Below are 10,648 nucleotides of genomic sequence, written 5' to 3'. Positions count from 1 at the left end.
CCAACTCTTAAGTTATTTCTAGAAGGGTTTTTAAAATCACCATTGTTTACTAATACAAACAATACGAAAATTCTGGAAGTCACACAAGAAAGTGGTACAAAAGAAACAAGTGTGTTCTGATGCCAAACACCTGGGCACATTCAGCATCTTAAATTCAGCTGTAGTCCCAGTCAAATGGAGAGTAGAGAGGAATTTCCATTTCATTCACAGCAAATTCATACAGGATGAAATTCATAACCAGAACCAGTCATAAGCCATTGAGTGGGTTTGCACAGCAGTATCACTCTCTCATCAAAGTTCTTTTGCTTTCAGCTACATTTAGATGGCACTGAAATAATTACAACAAAGAAATGTGTCTCAGCTGTGCTGTGTTTGAGTGCAACCTACAATTATCACTTAGAAGGATGATTTAAAGTTCACATTTACATTGGCAGTGATGATTCAGATGAGGAAGGACAGATTTTTGCTCTTTGATTTTGGCTAGCTGGAGTCCATTCCTTGGTCTTCTGGCTCAGGAGGATACAGTTCATCCAAAATCAGCCCTGCACAAAACATAATAATGTTTCAGAGAATGATTTTTTTGTCTGTGATACAGTATAATTATAGCTGGTATCTGCACTTTAAAACATACTAGTAGAAGACTACAGCAAATACCATTTTTGAATGTGTCATGCAAACAGCTCTTTAGATTTGTGTTTTGTCACACAAACTTCTCCCCCTCTTTTCTTTAATGCCTTTTTAGGGACAGCTGCCACTACCCCAGGTTGCTCCAAGCCCTGTCCAACCTGGCCTTGAACCCTTCCAGGGATGGGGCAGCCACAGCTTCTCTGGGCACCCTGTGCCAGGGCCTCCCCACCCTCACAGGGAAGAATTTTTCCTGCTATCTAATCTAAACTGCCTCCAGAGATCTAACCAACAACCAGCTGTGGTACTTGTTAAAAGAGAAAAGTGACAGAAATGAAATTTTTATTTCTGCAACATGGAAAAAAGCCAACATTTGACTGATTTTTACCTTCAGAGGCAGTCAGTTTTTGAGTCTTTTTCAGAATGGCCCTTATGCCTGGCATGGCTTGGTCATATTGATGGAGAACTTCCAAACAGTGTTCATGGAACAGTTTATCTTTCTGAGACAGGCTGTGCAAGAGTAAAACAGCATCCCGTAAAAACTGAATAACTCGTTCCTTATGTGCACACAAGCTGGTCTCAGATCTTCTAATCTTCATCCACTGTCTGTGCAACATTACAATTAGTGCCTTAACCACCTGCAAGAAGAAAAACAGTGCCTCAATACACAAAGTAAAAATACAGGAGCAGAAAACTTATTTCAGTATGAACTTTAGTGCTTCATCTCTTCAGACTTTCATATTTCAGAATTTTTCTAGCAAGCCAAAGCAAGCTTCCTAGAAGGTGGCATCCTCTAAAGTACAGGACACTTCTGTTCCACTACAGCAAAAAAAATAAAAGGGGCAAAAAGCAATTTCAGCATTGAGAAGTCTGAAGTTCTCAGCAGGCTAAAGTGGGGGCTGTGGTGAACGTACCTCGAGGTTGCACTGACAGTCTGTGCCAGGAAATAAAACTGCTGGTCTGGAGCACCACATGCAGCGTGTCAGGAGCCTGACTGTCTGTTACAAACACAGGCTGTGTTAGAGTGAGTTGTGTGAGTTGCAGCTAAGAAGAGGTAGAAATGATAATGCATTGCTGGTTTCAAAAATTGTTCAGGGGTTTGGTTTTTTTTTTGTAACTGATGATCTCATTTACCTTCAAAATTGTACAGGTTTTTTTTCCCTGTAACACTTTACACACACAGAATTTGCTTTGCACAGAAACCTTCTCAACTTTCTGATGAGCGAGGCTGACAAGGTCAGTGGCCTTTAATTCACTGCCTACAAATGATGTGTTTACACTTAATATAACGAGGCAGGTAGGGGCACAATGGAAATGGTTCAAAATTCTTTAAAATGAGGGAAGTAGAGCAAATAGAACCTCAAATAAGTCAGCTCTGTCTGTACAAACAACACAAATTAGGTTTAAAAGCTATTCTGTCTGTATATAACCATGACTGTTAGACAGCAAGTTAGCATTTCCATTGAATACCAGGAATATAAATCCTAAATCACTACAGAATGCCTTTTAGATGTAATAAATACAATCAAAAGGAAACACAAATCTTGCTTCTTTTTACTCTTCTATTGATCTAAAAGCAAAATAAAGCTTAGTGCTGAACATCTGCAGCCATCCTAGGATCTTCCTTGTTTTTTTCAGTCACTTAAAAGACTATTATGACCAGTGCTCTCTTTAAGGGTAGTTACTGATTCAGTTTCAAGCAGGTCCTTTCAAAAACCAATGTAATCCCTTACTGCAAGCCCATACTTGCAGTTTTGTATTTCAGCTAGAGAAAGAACTTGTTTTCATTCAATTTGTGTGTTGTCCTGCTCCTCCCACTCCCCCAACTGGAAGGAAAAGGAAAGAGCACATGGACAGTCAGCCGTGGTTACCTCTTGCTCCAGCTGAAGCCAGAGCATTTCAGATGCTGATTTATCTGGTCTTGATGTTATGTACATGTAGAGTGCAAGGAGAAGGCAAGTGTCTGAAACAGAGAGAACTTTGTTCTTTTCCCAACCAGCCACTTTTTCATGACAAAGATTAATTCTATCAGGCAAGAAAACATTTTGAGTGCTATCCTAGGACTTGTGGTACAGGCCCAGCTTCTTGCTTTACTTCACACATCTTCAGCAGTGCTGAGGAATTGGTATCCCTAAACTTCCTCTTTGCCTTTTTGGCAATCTTGTCCTGGTTCATTCATAAGGAAGTGAACAGAGGCCATTTGTCATGCAGAACAACTGAAATCCCTAAAATCAACAGTGCCATGAGACAGACAAATTTAACTTCAAAACTCCTCAAAAGCCCCTTCTTCCCTCATCAGCCTTAAATACACAATCTAGAAAGTGATTTTAAAGTGGCTATCAAAAGCACTGCTTGTAGACAGATACCCCAAGACAAATACTCTCCAAGTCATAACCAGAAAACAAGTTTTCAGGTAACATAGCTTTTTGCCTTCTGGGGTTTCAGCACCTTGGAGCAAGGCCTGTTCACATTGCTTTTAGTCATGGTAACAGTTCTCTGTGTCCTGCAGTCTTTTACCTGAATGAGAACAGAGCTGAGCAACCAACACGTGGTGCTGAGCAAGAGCACACAGGAGTCTCACAGTCAGAAGCACAGCAGGCAGAGGGGTCTCGGGACACAGACAGCGCTGCAGTATCTGGCTACTCAGTAAGTGCTGGAAACTTCAAAACAAAACTTAGTTAGGAATAGGAAGTGCAGTTACAAGTTGAAAATACACTGTTTTTTGTAGACAGCATCATAATGTGTGCTTTTTTAGCTATTCAGAACATTCCTGATCTCAAATCATCCATCATAAATACCAAGCATGCTGAAAAAGTTACTTTTGGCAGTCAGTCTGCAGCTCACACTAGCAGTTTCACCTGCCAGAATGAGATCCTATGCTTTCCTTCCTTATGCACCTCCCAAAAAAACCCCAGAATGAATGTTATAAATACTCTGATCTGCATGTGGCCTTAAGAAGCTTCCTCACTTTTAATGTGGCAACAGCATCTGCTTCATATGAACATCATCAGCAAACCTTGTTACTGATCAGGGATGATTATTACACTCATTAACAGAAAAGGCAGTAGAAAGATCCTCAGCTGCTTCTCAAAGGTGATCTGAGATGTGATTTCTCTCATACATGGCACAACTTCTACTGAAATCTGCCCAGATGAGTTTCAACAGAGAATGAAAACTGCTAAACAGCAGACTCTGAAATAATTTTCAAGCTATTACTGACTTACTTTATTAACAAGTCCATAGTTGAATTTTCAGCTAATTTCACCAAAACCTTTAGGCTTTGGCTTAGGATATTGTCAGTCTGGGAGCCCCTTGCAGCAGAAAAAGCTAAAATCTGAAGCAGCTTTTTAAACAAAGAATGTTGAGCTCGATCATTATTGGGAGGATCCTGTGGAGCTGCAGGAAGCCCTCCTTGTGTCCTGCTCTCTTCTTTATTGTCACACTGATTGTCACACGACACATTTTTGTCCATCTTGGAAATCTCTTCATCTCCAGCAGCAGAACTTTTTTCCACTTCAGCAGACAGCAGTGTGTGGACAACATCCCAGCTGTAGAACACCAAATAATAAAGGATCCCCAGTGATACAAGAGTCATTTCTTCAAGAGACAACCTGAAGTCCTCCTTGCTTGACACTGTGTTTGTGCTGGCTCTGGAAGCAGCAGCTGGATGGGTCCCACAAGCTCCATTCCCGGATGTGTCCCCAAGCTGCTCTGCTTGGCAGAAGGCACCAACGTGGTGCTCCACCAGGGGCAGGAGATGCACAGCACCTCGGATCCTGCTCTGTGTGAGGGGCAGGAGCCCTCCCTGGCCTTCTGCTGGGCCTCCTTCAGATAATCCTTCATCCAGAGCAATCAAGTTCAGTCCTGTTATGGCCAGTTTTTGAGCTTCTTGCAGGGATACAAGAGGAGCGATTCCTTCTTGAGTTGTCCTGCTGCTGGGGACTTCCGTGGGCTTCCTGTCCAAATAAAAGTAAAAGGGACATGCTTCACAAGAAAAGGCAGAGAACAGAGTTGAAATCTGAGTTATCCATATTATGAATTGAATAATGGAAAGGACGGAGTACTGAGAGATGTCTGTTTCCAAAAGAGAAAGAAAGGGGGAAAAACATCATCCTGCTCCTTGATGCCTGCATGGAAGAGCCATTTTGAAGCATTCTAGGTTTCATTACTAATAAAATAACCTATCAGAAAAGCAAAGGTATTTCAGGAGCTACAGCCTAATTCTGTAAAGTGAAAAGCTGTTATAATTAATATCCAATATTCATATTTAAAATGCTTTACCAGGAAATATAAATACATCTTGGAAAATTGCACTCAAATTGTACATTACAAATTGAACACAGTTTCTATTCCGAAGATACAAAACCAACTTCTAATCACATTTTCAACATTTTCTTCCCCCTTAACTCATGATCATATTTCTGTGCTTACCTCATTGCAATGCAAGCTGCTAACAGCTACTCCCAGGTTTAGTTCTGTGCCTTCCCCTAATAGATAATTAACCTAATTTATCTCTTTGTGATGTTCCACTGTTTAGTATCTGTGATAATCAAAGATGCAGAACGATGTTCCAAATTTTGCACTAAATGGCCTAAGCAGAGCAGGATTTACCACAGGGAATGAGCTGTCCTGCATGACCAAGTGTTTCTTAGTACAGAGAATGCCACTGTACTTGAACATGGCAGATACAGTTTAACAAAGAAAATAAAACTTACATATCCAAAGAGTTGGGCGGCAACACAGCTCCAGGTAGAGGCTCAGAGTTGCTACTGAGAAGGTGGCAGAGTCCTAGAAATGACCCAGGGACAATGGGCTGCTTCATCAGTGCATTCAGCAAGATAGAACCTGGAAGGATACAGCGTTTTCATTGGAGTAGCTTTGCCATCATCAACAACAAAAAACTAGTATTTCAAAAGATCAGCCTTCTTTAGAGTGCTCTCAACCCCAAAATGTTTCTTTCATTATGAATCTTCTTTCTTAACAAGAATTTAAGATACTTAAATATAAACCAAATTATATTTAGAGGTATTTTAATTATGATCCCATATTAGCAAACTAGCTCGAGCCAAGTGATCACATATCCCAGCTGTTCTGGTAGCTTGCCCTCCATTTTCCATTCCAGACATTGAAATTATGTGATAAAATTCCACTGCCAACTGTCACTAAGATAGTACCCTGAAGGACTGTTGAAAATGCTTATTATAGTGCTTGGGTTTTTTTTAAATACGCTTTCCCTGGTTTGATTTCTGCATTAACAGAATTAAGTTACCTTGTGTATTTCGTTTGGGGACAGAGTTGTAGGAACCGTTTTTTCCTGTTGCTTTGTGCTGCTTCAGGGATGAAACTTCAGGAGGTGTTATCTTACTCTCTGAAACAAACAGGGATTGTGAGAACATAGATCTGCACACAGCCTTTACACACACTCAGCCACAGAAATAGATAATTTTTTAATCATCTCTATATGTCATAATTACCAGGCAAACTAAAACCAAAAGCCTTGCAAGGTTCAGAAGAAAAGTAAACAAATGTATTTTTTCAAACAAATAGGCATATTGAGTGTTGTTACCATTACAAACAGTAGCAATACTAATGCTTTAAGGCTGCTGCATTCTTCTTTTTGCTGGAGTTCCTACTGCCCATATTTTCAGAATGAACAGTGTAACTGACAGCAACACCTCAGATTTTTTGTGACTGCAAGTAAGGATTAGTTGATGATACCACATTGCTTCCATTTATTCTTTCCCATTGCTATAAAAAAAAAATCACTACTTTTGTTTCATATTATAGCAATCTTCAAATACATGTAGATACTGATTTCCTAAGCTTTACTCAATGAATTTCAGGATACAATTTTGTATATATTACTGCCCTACATATAAAAGAGGAAATGAGTACATTGTTTCAGTTGCTTCTTTCAATATGGCTAAATATGTACCGTTTAAAATCCAATCCCCAAAAAGGTCAGCTTTAAAGCCAGAACAAGAATACAAAAAATGCATTAGCTGACTAGCAGACCAAGAAATAGGCAAATTATTTCCTATTCTTTATTCAATGAGAAAAGACAAATGAACAATTTGGATGTTTTAGTTCATCACACAATGAAGTTTTTTATTGCAGCCACTGGCCACTTCATCATTGACATCTTGGCAAATGGTACTAAAGTGTGAATTAAAATGATCTTCATGCAAATTTCAGTCATGGCTATTTAACTCCAGTTGATTTAAAGTAGAAAAAAATTTAAGCAAAACCAAAATAAAACAAATAACTGTGAACTGACTGCAACTGTTGACTCACAGAGCACCAAAATCCTTCTCTGAGGCAGAATGTTCACATGCAGCTAAAAATGTTGCAAGCTGTACATGGGTTTACCTTCTTTGATGGAAGTAGTTGGGGCCATAAAATTTCCTGAAGAACACGATGGCCTAGTGGACGTTTCAGCATTGAAGGATTCCTTTGTAGGAAAAGATCTTCTTCCAGGCTGTGGAGAACATCCTTCTGATTTCACTTGTACTGCAATATTCTTTTTAGGGCTAAGATAAAAAGACTAATCAGTATTTCTTTTGTAATTATTTTATTAAACAATGTGTTTTCTTTGCACTGATGTTTTAAAGATACTTCACTATAGCTCTGAATTTCTGTCACAGATACAAGGAAGGCTCTTTTTGAAAAAATTCCATAGATGTCATCAGACTTTTTTGGTTGTATATTTTAAAGACAACAGAGCTAGAGTTACACGAAGAAACAAAACCTCTTCAATAGTTTTAAGCACTATGTATTGCAAAAATGAACACAAATTCCTTTTCCAACCCTCCCTACCTTGTCGTTGGAACTGCCTGAGAAAGGTGTTTATTTCTTTCACAGTTCTGAAGTCGTGTTCTTAATTCATTCATTTCTGCATCCTTGAACTGCAGCTCTGAGTGCAAGGACTGTAACTGAAAGAGGAGTTCAGGACAGTTTTACTGTTACCATTCAGAGGCGGTGCAACTGCAGAGCAACTGAGTTACCATAAGAGCTCGAGATCACTATCTGCTTACTGTGAACTCTGCACAAGATGGCCATTTTTATGAACATTAGTCCAATTAACACCAGCTGAGAACCAAGTGCCAGGAGTTCAGGCAAGAAGCTTTTGTGAGTGGCTAAGACAGAGCAAGTGCCACGCAGAGCATGGCTACAGTGAGGCTGGAACTGCAGAGCCAACTGGACAAAAGCAGCCACTGTCCTCTTCAGGGCTTGCACAAAGATGACTGCAACAGGAATAGCAATCTGATCAGAGCCACAAAGCATGTTCTGTCACTTTTCCCCACTGTAAAATACATTTCAACTGCAATGCTGTTGGGATGGCTTTGAAAAAGCAACAAGTGAATGAAAACCTCTACCACCTGAATTTCACTCCTTTATTTTGGCAGGGAAAGCCCTCAGCGAGTTCTTACAAATGCTTTCTTCTAGGTAAGAAAATAAAAGCATGCACTGTGGAAATTTCACACACATGTTCTTTGATTAAATGGTGTGTGACATCATTAAGTCATAAATCAGCTTCTGCACGTGATCTGCAGGTAACTGACATACTTACAAACCTTTTTGGAGAACTCTTTTTCTTTTTCACTTAAAAACTGAGATTTTTGCTGCTCCAGTAGCAGGTATGATCTTTTCTGTTCCTCCATAGCATACTCCATCTGCTGCATTGAGTCACGCAGAATTTTAATTTCTCCATTTTTAGCAAGAATTTCATCCTGCATTTCTTTCAGCTGCAAACAGAGGAATTGCATTAAAGGATGGATATAGCCAAAAGTATGTCTTTGCATCAGTATGTGGTTGAAAATTAGGTGTATTTGTAATTTCTAGGGAGAAAAATACTCCTGGTAACCCAGTTCATAAATTCTACACATGTTGCCTCTAATCTTTCTCTGATGAAATCAAACTCAGATGCTGTTTTCTTTAATTAAAAATGACAAGACCATCCTTCTCTTTCCCCTTCTCTGCAATTACATTTTTTTTTTAAGTGTTCTAGTCACACACATCAGTAATTTATTCACTCTTTGGATGATAACTGATAATTTAATTATACTATTGCATCCATCAGGACAGCCAACAAGCACTCTGTCCTGAGACAAGGTACCCCCCCCAGACAGTATCTTCAGGACATACTGAGTCTCTAATACTTCCTGAGCAGCCACCACCACTCAGAGACAAGACTTTGGAGGGATAATAAAGAAGTTACTCAGAAAAGCAAGAAGAAAAAAGCAGAAGGACACTTCTCTACAACTGTAAAATTATGGTTTAACATGGTGTACACATAGGAGATTCCCTGATAAAGGTGGATATAACAGAGCTGGGAAAAATGCAGAGAAGGGAGGGAAGGATGAGAAAGGGAAACAGAGTATCTCTTTCCATAAAGAACCACCAGAAGGTAAAGTAACATAAAGTCACTTAAAAGTCACGTCAGGTCTTCAAAGCTTTTAAGTTGAACAAAACAACTCCAGCTGACTGACTGACAGGCAGTGAAATTATTTGATAGGGAACAAATAAAACTGAAAAATTATCTTTTGCTAATCTGAAATGACCAAGAAATAAAATATTGCTCTCACTCTTTAATATTACTAGAGCTTTTCCTAGTATAATGGTTTTAACACACCCCTGGATCACAAACATTATTGATCAGCTTGATTAGAATTAAATGCTTGGATCTGGATTTACTCCCACCTTTCAGTTAGTCCTATCAAAAATGTGATATTCAGAGGAGAGGGGAGGATATTGCCAACCTTCTGTTTGACTTCTTCATGCTGTGTCTGCAGCACTTCAAGCTGGAATGCATCTCTCATCAGACCATCTTCTGCTCTGCTTCCTGCTGCAGGGAAAAGCCAAAATCTGAAGCACAGATGATGTACGTACATCACTGGTGACTCAACACCAAGGTTTTGTTATTTGTCATTGCATACATCTGAATATCTTAGGATTTTACTGTCATTACAAACACATAAACTGCCTCATCTAATCACCACAGGAACTTTGCTGGTGGTTGTGCATCAATTCTTACAAAAGAAGAACCCCCCTACTTCAAATTTCTAACCACAGAAAACCAGCAAGATGACCCACAGCAAAGGCAAGCATTTCTTCTGAGATAACTTTAATTAATGGACAAACAAGGGTTCACTGAAAACTTGTTCCCCTGGTGAGATGACAGATGTGAGGGTTGCTGAAACACACTTAGATTATTCAAGCTCTCTAAGCTTCATTATGAAGAACCCCTGCTTTTGTTTTTTTCAAAGTAAACCTGAAAGTCAGCTGTTAATACAAGGCATGCTATGCACTTAGTAGTGGAAATTAAAGGGAAGAATTCTGAAAGCCAACATGCTACCAGAATATGACACCTAAAGCATGTTAAAAGTTTAGGAAACTAGGCTTTTTTATGTGGCAGGTTTAACATGCAGCACCCTCGTCCCAGGCTGGCATTACCTCCCCACACACCGGGGGCTCCTGGTGCCGTGAGATCAATGCAATGTGCCTGCTGGGATTGTTATTCTCGTTATTCCTCTGAATCCCAACCATCCCTCTGACAGCGGGGCTACCACCGTGGGGTGCTGGTGGCCAGGGGGACAGGCAGGAGCAAGTCTCCTAAGGGAACTTACAGGAAAGATGGAGCAAATCTATTTACAAGAGCATGTAGTGACAGGGCAAGAGGGAGGAGCTTCACACTGACGGAGATTTAGGTTAGATATTAGAAGAAATCTTCCCTGTGAGGATGGGGAGGCCCTGGCACAGGCTGCCCAGAGAAGCTGTGGTTGCCCCTGGATCCCTGGAAGTGTCCAAGGCCAGGCTGGACGAGGCTTGGAGCAACCTGGAGTAGTGGAAGGTGTCCCTGCCCGCGGCAGGGGGTGGGACTGGACGAGCTTTAAGGTCCCTTGCAACCCAGGCCATTCTGCGATTCCTAAAGGGACACCAAACCCTTTCGCAGCAGCGGGGCAGTGCTAGGCAGCCGCCGGGACAGACCGACCTTGCCGCTCGTCCCGGGGCAGCCCCGGCGCTC

General features: G+C 40.5%; 1 protein-coding gene across 3 annotated transcripts; it reads right to left on the bottom strand.

Moving 5' to 3' along the window:
- Positions 1–12: 12 nt before the first annotated feature.
- ATRIP (ATR interacting protein) lies at positions 13–10,642 on the bottom strand. 3 transcript variants are annotated; one of them, XM_017737349.1, is made up of 13 exons: positions 10,616–10,642; positions 9,384–9,469; positions 8,199–8,369; positions 7,441–7,556; positions 6,994–7,154; positions 5,894–5,992; positions 5,340–5,469; positions 3,849–4,580; positions 3,142–3,284; positions 2,496–2,587; positions 1,539–1,622; positions 1,013–1,262; positions 13–542 (listed from the first exon to the last, which is right to left on the bottom strand). In XM_017737349.1, exons 2-13 carry the CDS (start codon positions 9,441–9,443, stop codon positions 481–483), a joined length of 2,100 nt encoding a protein of 699 aa, XP_017592838.1. In that variant the 5' UTR covers positions 9,444–9,469; positions 10,616–10,642; the 3' UTR covers positions 13–480. The 3 variants fall into 3 exon arrangements, with proteins under 3 accessions (XP_017592838.1, XP_017592837.1, XP_017592839.1); XM_017737348.1 differs by having other exon boundaries at positions 9,384–9,466; XM_017737350.1 differs by lacking the exons at positions 13–542; positions 2,496–2,587 and having other exon boundaries at positions 1,089–1,262; positions 9,384–9,466.
- Between the last annotated feature and the right edge of the window lie 6 nt (positions 10,643–10,648).

Source organism: Corvus brachyrhynchos, unplaced genomic scaffold (genome assembly GCF_000691975.1).
Source record: "Corvus brachyrhynchos isolate BGI_N302 unplaced genomic scaffold, ASM69197v1 scaffold266, whole genome shotgun sequence".
Lineage (NCBI taxonomy): Eukaryota > Metazoa > Chordata > Aves > Passeriformes > Corvidae > Corvus > Corvus brachyrhynchos.
This window is presented reverse-complemented; position numbering and strand designations above follow the sequence as displayed.